Below are 18,660 nucleotides of genomic sequence, written 5' to 3' on the forward strand. Positions count from 1 at the left end.
AAAAAATGTTTTTTTAACAATTTAATGTCATTCAAATAAATTCAAAAGCAAAAATAATATCCTATTTTTTTGATTTACTGCACCAATTATCTTAAAGTATATAATTTCTTTTGTTTTTTAATTCAATCCTCTTTTCAACTTAAAAAAAAAAACTCTCAATATTTATGTCAACTAAGTAATACAGTTAAGATAGCATTTAATGGTCCATATCCGTATTTCAGTGTTATGAGACGAAAATTTAAGTTAAAGACTTAGTTTATGATTTTAAAAAATTTAAAATTAAAGAAGAAATTGATTCCTCGTATTAATTATTTCAAGAAATAGGCATTACCTCTGTGTGCCTACAACATTCTTCGGATCGTATATATGAACTTGCTTTGATAGCGTTTAATTATTTCCACTTTTTTTTCTTTTTTTTTATTTCTGATTAAATTATTATCACCAATAATACTAAATTTATATATTCTAAAAGATTATTAATTAAGATATATTTTTTTTATATATACTATATAGGAAGAATAAAAAAATAAATGAGAAAATATTATAGAGTAATGTATAACAATTTTCTTTTTTAATTAAAGGAAGATAGAATATCTAATTAGACAAAGACACAAATACCCAAATACAACAACAATCATTATCGACTTGGTGGGCGGCACCGAAAAAGCAGCGTAACTAATTGGAAGCATATACTGTCGTGTATGTTCGAAATCAATACTTCGGTGCCGCCATTTATTCTTTTTATTTTTTATGCCTCACAGAATTACTTATTTTGGGATAAATCCATAAACAATACAAATTTCATCCAATATTTCACTAAGCCTATCTTTGGTTGGAAGGAAAAAAATAGAGAAAAAAGAAATAAAAAAAAATTGAGTGAATTTTTATTTTTTTTAAATGTATTTAAATAAAAAGAAAATAAGAAGAAAAGAAATATTATAAAAAAATAATTTTATTTTTATATTATAAAATATATTAAAAAAATAAAAGAGTAATATTAGAAGCTGAGAGAAATTTAATTTTTTCTCCATTTTCTCTCCATTGTTGGAGAAAAAAAAATTAGTGAATCACACCAATATTTTTTCACTCATTTTTCTTTCTCTCCTATTTATCTCCTCAACTAAACAAGGAAAAATAATTATTTTCTTTTCAATTTTTTTTCTACCTTTTCTTTTCTCCCATTTTCATCTCAAACAAACATAGTGTAAAATTTTAAAATTTAAAACATTATATATGTTTTTTTTTAAATCAAATCTATATAAATCGAAGTTAAAAAATTCGATTTATAAGCATATAATATAAATCGAATTAAGTAAGATCGATCTACTAAAAATAAGTAAATTAAATTAGTTAGACTCAATTTATTAAGACCAACGGTAAATCAAAATTACCTGAATTAATTTATAAAGAGGAGGGATCAATAAATAAACAATACATACTATTTCAATTTACTGTTTAAAATAACCAAAATAAATTAAGTCTACTTAATTTGAATTAGGGGTAAGTCTTGTTTTGGTCCCTAACGTTGAGACTGAAAATCGAAACCATCCCTCATCTGATTTAGAATCGTCCTTAACGTTTTTTTCGTATTAAAATTGTCCTTTTTATTTTTTTAGACAAAAATACCCTCACCACTACCAACACAATTACCTCCTCCACCAACACCAACACCAACACCACCACCAACACCACCAACACCAACACCAACACTAACACTAACACCAAGAACACCAAACAACAGCAACAACACTAAACAACACCAATCCAAGAAGCAGAAACAGAAAGCAAAAAAATAGAAAACAAGAAAGCAGAAGCATGATGAAGCGGCGAAGCAGAAAGCGATGTAGATGAGGCGGCGAGGTTGTGAGGCGGCGAGGTTGCGAGGCAGCGAGGTGGCGAGGTGGAGGCAACGAGGTTGCGAGGCGGAGGCGGCGAGGTTGCGAGGCGGAGGCGGCAAGGCGGAGAGGCGAGGTTGCGAGGCGGCAGCAGTGGCTCGCGTCTCCTCTCTCCCTCGCGATCCCCAGCGGCGACGGCCATGACGACGGTGACGGCGGCTCCAAGCTTCGCCGCCGCCATCCCCCTGCCCCCTTTCCCCCTTCCCCCTCCCTGTGACCCCCACCCCACCCCGCATCCTTTTCCCTCCCCCCCACCCCCACATGCGTTGTTTTATTCATTTTTTTAAAATTTTATAATTTTTTTAAAGTAGGGGTAGTTTAGGAATAAAATTTAAAATTTAAATAAAAATGACGATTTTAATACGAAAAAAAACGTTAAGGACGATTCTAAATCGAAAATTAGATGAGGGACGGTTTCGATTTTCAGCCTCAACGTTAGGGACCAAAACAATACTTACCCCCTTTGAATTACTATGATACCCAACAAGTGATATAAATCGAATTCAATTAATTCAATTTATAAAGGATTAGTTTTTATATAAAAATGATCAGAACGTTATGAATTCATTAGAATAAAAATCACAAGACTAGTGATGATAGTTTTTTAGTTTTAGTGTACTATAGAGAGTCGATTAAAATTTTGCATTTCTTCTTCTCTGCAATATATACAAAAAAAATTTGTTGAAATAAAAATATATAACTTTAAATAAATAGATAGTTTCTGATAAGTTATAAAGAGAAACATACTCATACTCAGAATTAATTTCTTCTTTTAAAGACGAATGCAAGACGACATGTTTCTTTTTTTTCTTTCTTCTTTTTTCCCTTCATTTTTCCTTTCTTTTCTTATTTCTTTTCCCCTTTTAGTTTTGCTCTTTTTATAAGATCTTAAAACAGAAATTTATTTAGTTAGCACAATAACTTAGAAGCAACTGAACCAAAATTTTAAGGGAAATGCTTTTTTTAGTTACCATTTCATTCTTTGCCTCAAAGACAATCCTGTCGACCAGCCTCTTTCGTGTCCAATAAGTCACCCATGGTGGCTTGGGAGCATCATCTACTGCTGCATCAACGAACATCAATTCATGGAAATAGATTATCATCAATACAAAGATGTAGCCATCAAATAAAAGTTTCTCTCTTGTTTTCTGGGCTTTGATCCCTTTGATCAAGAAGCTGAGTACATGAGACGTCCAATTTTATTTTCGGACGGTGTCCACATGAATAATAGGTGACTTATGGACTGAGAAGGTTGTGCTTATTGTTGTTGGCAACAAAAAGTATTTATGGATGAAGAGGATGAATGTCCTCTTGAATTTTATCAGGTTTTCTAAGAATCTCCAGCACAGATTTTATCAAAGACGTCAAAGTAGTACCTTTGAAGTTCTCAATAATTTTGTTCTACTCCTCATTCAGTTTGTTGTAATCAACTTTTTCAAAAAAATTAGCCCCTATAATAGCACCAGCACCAAAATAGTTTAATATAAACAGATTAATATAAAATAATAGCAAAACTTTATTGATAGAATATAGTTGAAAACTTTTTTTTACTGCTTGAATTTAAACCTAGTGCATCTCTTATCTTGGCCGCAATTATGTAAATTTTTTCATAGCGCGTCTCCAAAAATGCTTTATATAGATCAAAGAAAAGTATCAATTCCCTTAAGAGCTTGTGCAAAACATTCAATGATAGAATATGTCTCAGTGCACCAAATTCTATTTCATTGATGATAGCTTTCTTTCGATTATTCATGTTAGCGAATACCTTAGCTATCATTCTCGTTGAGCATCTATAATCATGAGTTTTTTGCAAAGATTTGAAATATTATGTTATATGATATATTTATAATACAAAAATAGAGTTGATTTGATGTGTATATACTTACATCGTAAAGTGAATTCTCCTTTTTTGAGATGGTCTTCTTTGTTATTTTGACTGTAAGGAATAAAAAATTTGGTCAATACTTAATAGCAGCACCAAGTGAACCTCAGTTAATTCATAAATAAATTGAAATTAGTTTATATTTAAACAAAAACTAACTAAACAACCACACATGAACAAGTTCAGCAAATTCAAGCGAAACGAAACCAAATGATCCTAAATTAAACTAAGAAATGAACCGAAATTTCTTAAAGAATAAAAAATTTGGTCAATAGTTAACAATAGTATCAAGTGAACCTCAGTTAATTCACAAATGAACCAAAATTAGTTTAGATTTGAAAAAAAACTAACTAAACAACCACACATGAACAAGTTCATCAGCAAATTCAAGCGAAACAAAATCAAAAGAACTAAATTAAACTAAGAAATGAACCGAAATTTCTTAAAAAATAAAAAATTTGGTCAACAGTTAACAACAATATCAAGTGAACCTCAGTTAATTCACAAATAAACCGAAATTAGTTTAGATTTGAATAAAAACTAACTAAACAATCACACATGAACAAGTTCAGCAAATTCATACAAAACAAAACCAAATGAACCTAAATTAAACTAAGAAATGAACCGAAACTTTTTAAGAAATAAAAAATTTGGTCAATATTTAATAGTAGCATCAAGTGAACCTCAGTTAATTCGCAAATAAACCAAAATTAGTTCATATTTGAATAAAAAATAACTAAACAACCACACATGAACAAGCTCATTATATTCAAGCAAAATGAAACCAAATGAACATAAATTAAATTAAGAAATGAATCAAAAATTTTTAAGAAATAAAAAATTTGGTCAATACTTAACAGCAGCATCAAATGAACCTCAGTTAATTCACAAATGAACCGAAATTAGTTTATTTTTGAACAAGCAGTAAAAAAGACTCAATCATCAAGAAAAACACATCGAATTCATTTCTGGATCCAAATGAACCTCAAATAAATTAAGAAATGAACCGAAATTATTTATCAGAACCAATAAACTAATAATACTGTTTCATTCGATGCCCTAGTTACAGAGAAAAACAAGAAAAAATTGAATTAGAGAAATTCGATATACTAAATAAACGAACTCGATCCACTAAATCCTAAACTGAACTAGTAGAAATGCCAGAAATGCAAAGGAGAAAACAGAACATAATGAACAAGTAGTTTTGTCAGTATCTTGAGGAATATTTGTTGTTCTTTTTTTTTGTATTTTTTGTTGATGATCTCAAATGAAGCACCGAATTTTTCTGTATTTCTCGCAGAGAATTTGAAAGATTTTTGAGAGATTTCAAATTATTTTGTTGTAGTTTTGAGTAGAAGATATGAACGATTTTTCATATTAGAGTGCAAAGGGAGAGGTAACGTTTTTTGGTGTTTCGGGTGTGTGTTATACGTTTTTTTAATGAGAGTAATTTTTGTTGGTGTTGGACCTGTTTAGTTGGACTTGGATGGCAATAAGACTTGGATGTGTAGCAGATTTATTATATTGTTAGATGAATAATATTAATTATGTTTAGAATTTTTGAGACAAAGATAGTTTTATAAATATTAATTAATGGTATTTGTTATGATACCTAAAAGATATTGTGTAATTGCTAAAATAGGTTGAATAATTAATTTTCAATTTGAAAATATAAAAATTAAAATTTTTTAAATATTTTAAAATTATTATAAAAAATAATTTAAACAAAAATTAGATACCAAATAAAAAATACTATAAAATTAGTCATCCTTAAAATACAAATTTATCAAAAAAAATATATGTATGAGAATTATTGAGAATAGTAAAATTCTAGAACCCTCCAATTAAAATGAAGAGAATAGTTTAGCTAAATATATTCTAAAATCATGTACGAAGATGAATAGAAGATAATAATATTGATACTTATTAAAAAAATGTTTTCAATTTTTATTATGATCAATATTTACGAATATTTTTAACAGATACCATTAACAAAATCTAAATGAAACTTACTGTCTTAAAAAAAAAAAAATCTAAATGAAACTTGTCCATTAAGGTGGATGAAAGGAAAGGGTGTTACTAATTTGGATTTACCGGATTTTGTCCTCTAAAGACATGCTATTTCTAAATTCTAATTTACCATAAATAGATTCAAGCAGCAACGAAAAGTAAGTTTTAATTAGCTTAAATGATAAAAACTTTTAGAAAGAAAAAAATTATTCGATAGGGCCCACTTGAATTTAAAATAGATATTTTATCCATACATATGATCCAGCTTGGAGGCATCGGCACGCGCACCCACCGGATCAGAGCCCTCTCATTGCAAGGATTTTCGAATATGTGGGTCCACTCCGAACCTTCCTCAAATATTTTAATCTAACTAATCACTAGACAGTAGACACTAATCACCAATATTAATCCATTGATCACCACTGAGTGGCCAACGGAAGTCCAGTGCACGTGCACGCACTATAACAGTTCCCTCCACAAATGGTGAATTTGATTCTCTTTTAGAATGGATGGTGGCTTTTGCTTCGGAATTTCAGAGTAGACTGTAACACTATGTTTGGTTTAGGGGAAAATTGGAGGATTAAAAAATGACGGAAGAAAAATGAGTGAAAAATTTTATTTTGTTTTGTTTGAATGCCAAAACAAATAGAAAGCAAAGAAAATTTTAGTGTGGGTTTCATTAAAAATTTTTTTATTCATTATAAGTAAAAAAATAAAAAATGTTATTTTTAGTGTTTTTATAATATTATTTTTAATTCTATTATTATTAATAATTATTAATATAAATTTAGTTTTAATAGTTTAATATATTATTATAGTAGAAATTCACATTTAAAATATTATATATATATATATATATTAGATAAATAATTTGTAAAATTATAATATTTTATAATATTTATAAAATACAATAAAATATAAATAAATAAAAATATTTATACTTTATTTTATTATAATAGTATTAATATAATTTTCTATCATTATGATTTTTTTTTCATTTTTCTCTTTATTCAAACAAAAAAAAAATTTCTCTTTATTTTATTTCCATTCATTTTCTCTTTATCCAAATAACACACAAATAACTTTATTTTTTCTTCTATTTTCTCTCCTTTTATTTTCTTTCTTCTTATCTTCTTTTCTTCTATTTTTTTTCTATATCCAAACAAAATTTAAAAGACAAAATCATAATTAATACAAATAATTTCAATTAGATATTTTCTTGTTTTATAAAATGGTTTTATAATATAATTTGATAAAATTTTATTCAGAACATATGTTTGTGGGATCATTTCTTAGGTAAATGGAAATTTTTTTTTTAATTTAAAACTTTTTTTTAGGATAAAATTTTATTCTATAATTTACATCTTATTCTTTTTATTTAACAACTAACATTTGAATTTCATTATAAAAAAATTCACTAATTTGTTGAATTTTAGTCAATACGTAGTCAATATTAATAATTGTGCAAAATATAAAGATATTGTCAAATTATATGTATAAATTCTTTATAATATCAATATAAGTTATATTCTATAATTCACGCGTACAAACGTGTGTAAGAAATATCAAAAGTTTAAGATATTAGTTAATTATTAACAAAAAATTGACTTTCTAAATTTTTTATTACCCTTAATCTAATTAAAGTTTTGGAACAAAATATTTTTTTTATAAAATAAAATAATTTAAATTTTATACATCATTAATATAAAACAATTTTACACAAACAACTAATTAGTATATGATCACATTAATAAAAAATAATTTATAAATTTATTATTTAAAAAATTATTTATTACACTTCAAATCTCAAATTGAATCTAAAAATTGTTGGGTTTTTTTCTCTCCTTTGTGAGGCCCAAGCCCAACATTTTGGGGGTGTATTATTGCACCCTAGTGTCACAACCCTAATTTAGTTTTTTGAGGTTTTTTGAGAGAGAGAGAATAGCCACCAAGTGAGAGAGAAGAGGGAAAACAGAATTTCCGTTTTTGCCCAAAGCAGTAAATTTCAAATGGCAGTTTCTCAGTTGTTCACCGTTGGATCGGCTTGAAATTTAAACTGCGTGTTCCTATCATTTTGTTCTTCATTTTGATCGGTGGAGATGTTGATTGGAGATTTGCAGTAGGAGAAATTGGCTTCGCAAGAGAGAAATTAGGTTTCCCGTTTTTACACAGAGCAGCAATCTTGGAACGGCAGTTTCTCATTCTTTCACCGTTGGATTGACGTGAAATTTGGACTGTAGACTCTTCACATCTTGTTCTTCATTCTGAACGGTGGAGATTTTAATTGGAGGTCTGCAGAGGGAGAAATTGGCTTCGATATCAGCTCTGTTTTTTGGGTATATTTCATCTTCTTGCCTATTATTTGTGAGCTTTGGTGCATTGATGTTTTGGCTGGTTATTTGCACATTTTTGTGCTTTGTTTGAGACTCTCTTGTACCTCATTTGATTATAGTGGAACTATTTCATTGGTCTGGACGACCCGTGGTTTTTACCTCTCACATTGAGGGGGTTTTCCACGTTAAAATCTTGGTGTCTTCTTGTTATTGCTTTACTTGCTATATTTGCTTGTTATAGTTGCTGCCATATTGTGTTGTGAGTGCTTCCATATTGTTCTTGTGTTGGACATTGTTGTCGTTTCCGCTGCTAGGCTCTTTCATACTGGCATCAGAGCTTGTTGGTATTTTTCTGGGCTTGTGATTCTGTGAACAATGGAAGCTAATACTAATACTAGTAGGATGATCACTCTTAATGGTCCTAATTATGATTTGTGGAAGTCAAAGATGGAAGATTTGCTTTATGTCAAAAATTTTCATCAACCAGTTTTTGGTACAGAGAAGTCTAATGATAAGTCTGATGATGATTGGACTTTGTTGCATAGACAAGTCTGTGGATATATTAGGCAGTGGGTTGACGATAATGTGTTGAACCATATTATTGGAGAGACACATGCTCGAACCCTTTGGATTAAGCTTGAACAGTTGTATGCTCGAAAAACTGGGAATAACAAGATGTTTTTGATCAAGCAGTTGTTGGCTTTGAAGTATACAGATGGGACATCAATGACAGATCACTTAAATAATTTCCAAGGAATTATGAATCAGTTATCTTCCATGGGCATCAAGTTTGATGAAGAGGTTCAAGGATTGTTACTTCTTGGCTCCTTACCAGACTCGTGGGAAATTCTCAGAATGTCATTGTGCAATTCTGCTCCTGATGGTGTAATCTCTATGGATCTTGCCAAGAGTAGTGTTTTGAATAAAGAGATGAGAAGAAAGTCACAAGGTACATCGACTACACATTCAGATGTTCTTGTTTCTGAGTCTAGGGGGAGAAGCAAAAGTCGAGGTCCTAAAGGTAGAGATCAAAGCAGAAGCAAGTCTCAAGGAAAGTATAAGAATATTGAGTGTCATCATTGTGGTCAAAAGGGACATGTGAAGAGATTTTGTTGGCAGCTAAAGAAGGAGAAAGCCAAGGCAAGTAAAGACAAGAGCACAAATAAAGATGATGGTAACAAGGAAGACAAGGTTAATGTAACTCATGATGATTTTCTTGTTGTTGAGGAGTTTGAATCTGTTAACCTTGTTGATAATAGCACTAGTTGGGTGACTGATAGCGGTGCTTCTATTCATGTTACATCTAGGAGGGATTTGTTTACGTCCTATACTCCTGGTGATTTTGGTGACGTGAAAATGGCTCATCAAGGTGTTGCAAAATGTGCTGGTGTTGGACAGGTTTGCTTAGAAACCTCCAACGGTACCAAGTTGACTTTGAAGCGTGTGAAGCATGTTCCGGATATTCGGTTGAACTTACTTTCTGTTGGTAAGTTGTGTGATGAAGACTTGGATAGCTCATTTTCTCGTGATAGCTGGAAGCTCACCAAGGGTTCCATGGTTGTTGCTAGAGGTACAAGACACTCTACTCTTTATTTAACTCAAGCAAAGTTTGTGAAAGATGTTGTTAATGCTGCTGAGTTTGTTGATGAAACTGATTTATGGCATAAGAGATTATGTCATATGAGTGAGAAGGGTATGAATATGTTATCCAAGAGGAATCTTTTATCTGGTTGTAAGGTTGCTTTGCAAAAGTGCAATCATTGTTTTGCTGGAAAACAAAACAGGGTCTCTTTTAAGAGCCATCCACCTTCAAGGAAGCCGAAGATACTTGACTTGGTGCATTCTAATGTATGTGGGCCGATGAAGACAAGAACACTTGGAGGGTCTATCTATTTTGTAACCTTTATTGATGATCATTCTAGGAAATTATGGGTTTACACTTTGAAGACCAAAGATCAAGTTTTGAATGTGTTCAAGCAATTTCAAGCTTCTGTTGAAAGAGAAACTGGGAAGAAGTTGAAATGCATTCGTACTGACAATGGTGGTGAGTACTCAGGTCCATTTGATGCTTATTGTAAAGAGCATGGTATAAGACATCAGAAGACTCCTCCAAAGACTCCTCAGTTGAATGGCTTGGCTGAAAGGATGAACAGAACACTGGTTGAAAGAGTTAGGTGCTTGTTGTCACAATCTGGATTGGCAAAATCCTTTTGGGGTGAAGCTTTGAGCACTGTTGTTCATGTCTTGAACCGGACACCATGTGTTCCCTTGCAATTTGAAGTGCCAGAGAAGGTATGGTCAGGTAATGATGTTTCTTATGATCATTTAAGAGTCTTTGGATGTAAAGCTTTTGTTCATATTCCTAAAGATGAGAGATCTAAACTTGATGTAAAGACTAGGCAGTGTATTTTTATTGGCTATGGCATGGATGAGTTTGGTTACAGGTTTTATGATCCTGTTAACAAGAAGGTGATTCGAAGTAGAGATGTTGTCTTTATTGAAGACCAAACATTGAAGGATGTTGATCATGCGGAGAAGCCAATGGTTCAGCCTAGTGATGATTTTTCTGACTTGGATATTACTCCCTCTATGCCTTTAGTAGAAGATGGTAGAGTTGAAGCTCAAAATAATGAGCATGATACAGGTGCAGGTGAAGATGGAACAGTTGATCCGATACTTGATGAAGTTGGTGATGATGATCAAGATGAAGAACCAGCTTTGGAAATTCCTGCAAATGCACTCAGAAGGTCTACAAGAGAGAGGAAGCATTCATCAAGGTATTCTCCACATGAGTTTGTTTTATTGACTGATGGGGGAGAACCTGAATGCTTTGGAGAGGCTGTTGAAGATGAAAGCAAAGCTCAATGGCTTAAAGCTATGCAAGAAGAAATGAAGTCCTTGCTTGAGAATGATACCTATGAGTTGGTGAAGCTACCGAAGGGTATGCGAGTTTTGAAGAACAAATGGGTATTCAGAATCAAGAATGAAGAACACAATTCTATGCCTCGGTATAAGGCTAGATTGGTTGTTAGAGGTTTTAGCTAGAGAAAAGGTGTTGATTGTGAGGAGATCTTTTCTCCTGTTGTGAGGATGTCATCCATTCGTGCTGTGCTTGGATTAGCAACGTCTCTTGATTTAGAGATTGAGCAAATGGATGTGAAGACAGCTTTTCTTCATGGTGATTTAGATAAGGAGATCTACATGGAGCAACCGGAGGGCTTTGTTGTTAAAGGAAAGGAAGATTTTGTATGCAAGCTTAAGAAGAGTCTTTATGGGTTGAAGCAAGCTCCAAGACAGTGGTACAAGAAGTTTGAATCTGTTATGGAGAAGCATGGTTACCGTAAGACAACTTCAGATCATTGTGTATTTGTGCAAAAATTTTCTGACGATGATTTTATCATTCTTTTGCTTTATGTGGATGATATTTTGATTGTGGGCAAGAATGCTTTGAGGATTAATGAGTTGAAGAAACAGTTGAGCAGGTTCTTTGCTATGAAGGACTTGGGTCCTGCCAAACGGATTTTGGGCATGACTATTACTCGTTATAGAGATTCCAAGAAGCTTTATTTGTCACAGGAGAAGTACATAAAGAAGGTGCTTCAAAGGTTTGGCATGAATGATGCCAAATGTGTTGCTAGTTCTTTTGCTCCTCATTTTAAGTTGAGTACCAAGCAGTGTCCAACCACTGATGAGGAGAAACAAGCAATGGATGAAATTCCTTATGCCTCAGCTGTTGGAAGCTTGATGTATGCTATGGTGTGTACTAGACCAGACATTGCTCATGCGGTTGGTACAGTGAGTCGTTTTCTCTCTAATCCAGGTAAAGAACATTGGAATGCTGTTAAATGGATTATGAGATATCTCAAAGGTACAACTAACTTGAGTTTGAGTTTTGGTGGTGAGAAACCTTTGCTAGTTGGCTTTACTGATGCAGACATGGCAGGAGATATTAATTCTCGAAAGTCTACTTCAGGTTATTTGGTCAAGTTTGCAGGGGGAGCTATTTCATGGCAGTCAAGGTTACAGAAGTGTGTTGCACTTTCTACCACAGAGGCAGAGTTTATTGCAGCAACTGAAGCATGTAAAGAGTTGTTGTGGATGAAGAAGTTTCTTGCAGCACTTGGTTTTAAGCAAGACCGTTATGTCTTGTTGTGTGATAGCCAAAGTGCTATTCATCTTGCCAAGAATTCTACTTTTCATCCAAGATCTAAACATATCGATGTTAGGTATCACTGGATACGGGATGTGTTAGATTCCAAGTTTTTGGAACTTGAGAAAGTTCACACTGATGACAATGGTGCTGATATGATGACAAAAGCATTGTCAAGAGAAAAGTTTGAAACATGTTGTTTGATCGCCGGAATGGCGAGGGCCTCCACCTAGTCGAGAAGGGGGAGATTTGTTGGGTTTTTTTCTCTCCTTTGTGAGGCCCAAGCCCAACATTTTGGGGGTGTATTCTTGCACCCTAGTGTCACAACCCTAATTTAGTTTTTTGAGGTTTTTTGAGAGAGAGAGAATAGCCACCAAGTGAGAGAGAAGAGGGAAAACATAATTTCCATTTTTGCCCAAAGCAGTAAATTTCAAATGGCAGTTTTTCAGTTGTTCACCGTTGGATCGGCTTGAAATTTAAACTGCGTATTCCTATCATTTTTTTCTTCATTCTGATCGGTGGAGATGTTGATTGGAGATTTGCAGTAGGAGAAATTGGCTTCGCAAGAGAGAAATTAGGTTTCCCATTTTTACACAGAGCAGCAATCTTGGAACGGCAGTTTCTCATTCTTTCACCGTTGGATTGACGTGAAATTTGGACTGTAGACTCTTCACATCTTGTTCTTCATTCTGAACGGTGGAGATTTTAATTGGAGGTCTGCAGAGGGAGAAATTGGCTTCGATATCAGCTCTGTTTTTTGGGTATATTTCATCTTCTTGCCTATTATTTGTGAGCTTTGGTGCATTGATGTTTTGGCTGGTTATTTGCACATTTTTGTGCTTTGTTTGAGACTCTCTTGTACCTCATTTGATTATAGTGGAACTATTTCATTGGTCTGGACGACCCGTGGTTTTTACCTCTCACATTGAGGGGGTTTTCCACGTTAAAATCTTGGTGTGTTCTTGTTATTGCTTTACTTGCTATATTTGCTTGTTATAGTTGCTGCCATATTGTGTTGTGAGTGCTTCCATATTGTTCTTGTGTTAGACATTGTTGTCGTTTCCGCTGCTAGGCTCTTTCATAAATATGACGGGAACATCTATTTTAAAAATATGTCGTTTATAAGCCACAAAATTTGAATTATATATAAATAAGATTTTACGTATGTCACGAATGAATTTATTCAGATTTTTTTTCAGATTCATTCTCCAAAAATAAATAAATTATTTAACACTTGCTTAAAGTATGTTATATAATTCTAATCTTTGCAAATTTTTTTTAGCAGGTTAAAGATTATTCTGTTTAAGATTTGAGTTCTATTTAAAAATTTTTTATTGATTAATAAATTAATATATACACAAATAAAATTTAAATTTTTAATATTTATTTAAATAGATTAATAAATTAATTATTAGACTAATCCAAATTAATTTTACATAAATTTTTTTATCTAGATTGACTTAATGGTTTCAAAAACTCTCTTACATAAATCTAATTGAATAATGGTATAAAATTTTTACCTGTCAAATCCTTTACACTAAATAAATCAAAATTAAACTTAAAATTGAAACACAAAATTTTAATTATAAGACAAAATATCTACTAACTTGAAAAAACAAAAAGGAAAAAAATCAAAGTAAATATCTACAGCGTAAAACAGTAAAACACAAAGCGGGAAGGAAATAAGGGAATAAAGGAGGCAAATCTGCTAGGTGGAGCTCTATGTTATAATATACGTGACACCCACTTGCCACTCTCTCTCTCTTTCTCTTTATAGTTTATATAAATCTTTTTCTCTCTCACCATTTTCTTTTTTCTCGCTCACTTCCTCTCCGTTTTCTTCCCCTTTTCTCACGTTCCAAACGCCACATCCGCCATGGCGCCGACACTATAGCCCACCCAAACCCCCACAAACATTCACCCAGAAACAATTCCCCAACCAAAAAACCATGAACAACACTCTGTTTCTATCCACACTTCTCGTCCTGTTATCCTCCGCCATTGTTTCCGGCGGCGATCTAGCCTCCGACAGAGCAACCCTCCTAACCCTACGGGCCACTGTTGGTGGTCGCTCCCTCCTCTGGAACCTCACGGAACAGAATCCATGCTCATGGACGGGTGTGTTCTGCGAAAACGAAAAGAGAAACAGAGTAACAACGTTGAGGCTCCCAGGCATGGGTCTCTCAGGGAACCTTCCATTGGGTTTGGGTAACCTCACTGAGCTTCAGACCCTCTCTCTCCGATTCAATGCACTCACGGGTCCCATTCCCTCCGATTTCGCCAAACTCACCTCTCTCAGAAACCTCTACCTTCAGGGGAACTTCTTCAATGGCCAAATCCCTGATTTCTTGTTCTCTATGGAGAATTTGGTTAGGTTGAATTTGGGGAAGAACAATTTCAGCGGCGAGATCTCTCCCAAGTTCAATTCTCTTACTCGTTTGGATACTCTCTATTTAGAGAATAATCACTTCACTGGGAGCATCCCTGACCTTAGTGTTCCACCTCTGCATCAGTTCAACGTGTCGAATAATCGGTTGAACGGTTCGGTTCCGGAGCGGTTTTCGGGGTTGAATGAAAGCGCTTTTTCCGGGAATGAGCTCTGTGGGAAGCCCCTTGAAGCTTGCCCTGGTAGTAACAATGGTGGAGGAGGGAGCCATAAGAAGAAGAATAAGCTCTCTGGCGGTGCGATTGCGGGTATTGTTATTGGGTCTGTAATTGGAGCGATTTTGATTCTGCTGCTTTTGTTCTTGTTATGCAGAAAATCCAGAAAAACTGATTCCAGGGATGTTTCTGCGGCTGCACCTCCAAAAAGTGTGGAGGTTGCTGACGTGGCACGAGATGGTGGTGGTGGTGGTGGTGCTAGTGGTTCTTCGGCCGTTGCGGGTTCAAAGGTTGAAAGCAAGAGCAATGGTGGTGGTGCAAAAAGTTTAGTATTCTTTGGTGATGTGAATAGGCCTTTTGATCTTGAAGAGTTGCTGAGGGCTTCTGCTGAGGTTCTTGGAAAAGGGACATTCGGAACCACCTATAAGGCCACGATGGATTTGGGGATCAGCGTCGCCGTGAAGCGCCTGAAGGATGTTACCCTGCCGGAGAGGGAGTTCAGGGAGAAGATAGAGCAAGTTGGGAAGATGGTTCATGAGAATTTGGTTCCACTCAGGGGTTACTACTTCAGCAAAGATGAGAAGCTTGTTGTGTATGATTACATGCCAATGGGAAGCTTGTCTGCATTATTACATGGTAAAACTAAAAAAAAAAAAAAAAGAATGTGCTTTTTTTCTTTCTTTTTCTTGTTTGCTTTGTTGTCATTTTTGGACTGTTTCAACTTTCAATTCTATATGTATATATTTTATTCTGTGTGTGTGTCATGATGCTGATTCTTTAGTTTACAAGTTAAGTGAATGATTGTGGCTGTTGTTGTTGTGTCTACTTTAGGGTAGATCATTGTGTAACTAGTTGTTGCTTTTTATTTGTCCCTTTGTGTTTCTAATTTGTTTTTCTGAATAGGAAGGCTTGTAGTTAGTGACAACATTGTTATCATAACGGGTTTTGGTGGCCATTGCACATGGCAGATGAAATCTTGCTTCAAGAGTTATTATCTAAAGTATTTTCTGAGAAATCAGAAGTTTTGTTCATCTTAGCTGATCCTGAATTTTCGTAATTGTGATTTCTTTGCTCGAGTTTATTTTGGTGGTTATATGTCAAGGGCTCAAGCCGTGGAAGCAGCCATTGATATGTAATTATCAAGTTAGGCTGTCTACATTACACCCTTTGGGTGCGGCTCCTCCCTAACACAAGGTGCTTGTGCACTGGACTGCCCTTTATGTCAAATAGTTCAATAGGAATTTCTTTGGTAAGCTCCTGTGGTGTTCTAATTTCTAAATGGTACTACTTTCACCTCAAATGTGCATTGGTCTTAGATATGATGTCATGCTTGTTAGAATGAAAAATGATCAACATTTATGATCCTTTTTGCAACTTTTAAGTTGAACGAACATGAAAATTTTCAGAACTTGGATGCAAATGAATGAATTTAGTATTAGTACAGCTTATTTGACATAGTTTGCTTTTCGGTTTTCATGTTACAGCGAATAATGGCGCCGGCAGGACTCCCCTGAATTGGGAAACAAGGTCTGCCATTGCCCTTGGCGCTGCTCGTGGGGTCGCATACCTACATTCACAAGGACCAACATCCTCCCATGGAAACATCAAATCCTCAAATATCCTTCTCACCAAATCATTTGAAGCTCGTGTCTCCGACTTTGGCCTTGCTCATCTTGCTCTCCCGACCGCCACACCCAACCGTATTTCCGGCTATCGAGCCCCAGAGGTCACTGACTCTCGCAAAGTATCACAAAAGGCAGACGTCTACAGCTTTGGTATAATGCTCTTGGAACTCCTAACGGGGAAGGCTCCCACTCATTCCTCACTGAATGAAGATGGTGTAGACCTCCCAAGATGGGTCCAGTCGGTGGTTCAAGACGAGTGGAACACTGAGGTTTTCGACGTGGAGCTCCTTAGGTACCAGAACATTGAGGATGAAATGGTGAAGCTCTTGCAGCTCGCGCTCGAATGCACAGCTCAATACCCCGACAAGAGACCTTCAATGGAGGTGGTTGAAAGCAGGATTCAGGAAATTTCACGTTCTAGTTTAGAGAAAGAGGAAGAAGAAGAAAAAAATGAATTTTCACAACAGTACTACTCTGTTGATTCTGGTCCCCCACAAGCTTGAACATAGAACTGAAGAGAGAAACCCTTCATTATTTCATCATTGGCCTATTTTTGGCATAGCATATTATTGTAGTTTGTTTGTTTGTTTATTCATTGAACTTTCATAGAACCAGTTGTTCATGATCCCTTTTGTCTTAACCCCTCAATTCCCTTTTGTCATTTGCCTTGAGTCTTGTTTTGGGGTTTCAATGTTACTATAGCCCCAAATTCATTTACATTACATTCACAAAAAGACATCTATTTATTTTTATTTTTATTTTCACAGGATTTGGTGTGAAATGTGAATACTTTATTTTTTTGTTTTGTTTTGGTGACTTGTGAATACTCTGTTTGGATATCTAGAATGTTTCTCCTTCACTTCTTCCTGATTATTGTTGGATTGTTGTGTCATAATTTTTTTTAGCAAATTATATTCGTCTCTTTATGTTTGATGAAATTTAACTGAGTTTTTCCTAGTTCATAAAATATAAATTAATCTCGGAATTTAGGTAATAATATATTTGGCATTTTTATATGAATTTAATTTTGATGCATTGACAATGTAATGTAGTTTTAAACTTGTATTTAATTGACAATGTAATGTAGTTTTAAACTTGTATTTAATTACGTAATGATAATAAATGTGATTGCACGACTGTATAAATCAGTGTATTAAAATTAAACTATTTTTATATTTCGTAAAATATACACTAAACACTTGTATAAATAGAAAATTATCTTCCTCAAAAGAGAGAATAAGGTTATATAAACAAATACATATAATCATGATAAGTGTTACCAAATTTTAAATTATGTTAATACAATTTGCTCTGCCACCCATATTCTTAAGGTGGTCATCTATAGTAAATGAACTACTAATTTTTCAATTCTGAATCATTTTCTTTTGATTAAGCATTACTTCCAACTTCCAAGAGTAAAAGTGAATCCAAGGTTTACTTAGTATAGTTTTATTAGTTAGTGTGAATTATTATAAATAGAAATAATAGGAATGTAAATTAGAGTATTTTTCTCTGTAAAATTCCTCTTCAATAAAATTATATTCTTCGTCTCTCGCTCTTATTTAATTTAATTCTTACCTAATTCACTCTTATTCTTTCCTATACAATACTCTTCCCCTTACAGAACCTAAATCAGACCTTTCATCTAATTATTTTGATGCTATAGGAAACTGCATAACTTAGTCTTGCTTTTGTTTATGCCGTGTCTGACATTTTACTCTAACATTACCATTTTTCTAATTGAATTTATCTTCACATAAAAATTTAAAGGAATGGTTATTTTTAGGGAATTTCATTTTAATGTACTGAAAGTATAAAATGATTTATACAGTAGTATAATTACATCAATTTTTTTAAATAATGTAAAAAGTAATTATTTTTATTAATATATGATATACGTGTAAAATTATTTTATATTAATAGTTTATCAAAATTAAATTCTATTTTTAGGATTTCAAAAGTATACTGTACTTACAGTTCACTAAATGAGTTAAGACAAGAGCGGATGTTTCATCAATTTCTCACTGAAGTTTCCTTCAATTTCATCCATTAACATACGCCACTGACTGTGGTGAGAGAGATTTTAGAATTTAGAAGCATTATTTAGCTCCTCTTACCACTTGGCTTATTCATTGGGTTACACACTTATAAATTGAAGCCAGAG

At 33.6% G+C, this 18,660-nt stretch overlaps 1 protein-coding gene across 1 annotated transcript; it reads left to right on the forward strand.

Moving 5' to 3' along the window:
- The first annotated feature begins 13,990 nt into the window (after positions 1-13,990).
- Positions 13,991-17,355, forward strand: LOC112702549 (probable inactive receptor kinase At5g16590). The gene is made up of 2 exons (XM_025753639.3): positions 13,991-15,507; positions 16,356-17,355. The coding sequence occupies exons 1-2, from the start codon at positions 14,220-14,222 to the stop codon at positions 16,997-16,999; spliced, it is 1,932 nt and encodes a 643-aa protein (XP_025609424.1). The 5' UTR covers positions 13,991-14,219; the 3' UTR covers positions 17,000-17,355.
- Positions 17,356-18,660: the final 1,305 nt, after the last annotated feature.

Source organism: Arachis hypogaea, chromosome 7, assembly GCF_003086295.3.
Source record: "Arachis hypogaea cultivar Tifrunner chromosome 7, arahy.Tifrunner.gnm2.J5K5, whole genome shotgun sequence".
Classification (NCBI taxonomy): domain Eukaryota; kingdom Viridiplantae; phylum Streptophyta; class Magnoliopsida; order Fabales; family Fabaceae; genus Arachis; species Arachis hypogaea.

Bases quoted from the DNA above. Each gene is read 5' to 3' on its own strand.
- LOC112702549 (XM_025753639.3), top strand. From the start codon at position 14,220: ATGAACAACACTCTGTTTCTATCCACACTTCTCGTCCTGTTATCCTCC. The intron at 15,508-16,355 runs GTAAAACTAAAA...TTCATGTTACAG, and splicing joins CTTGTCTGCATTATTACATG to CGAATAATGGCGCCGGCAGG.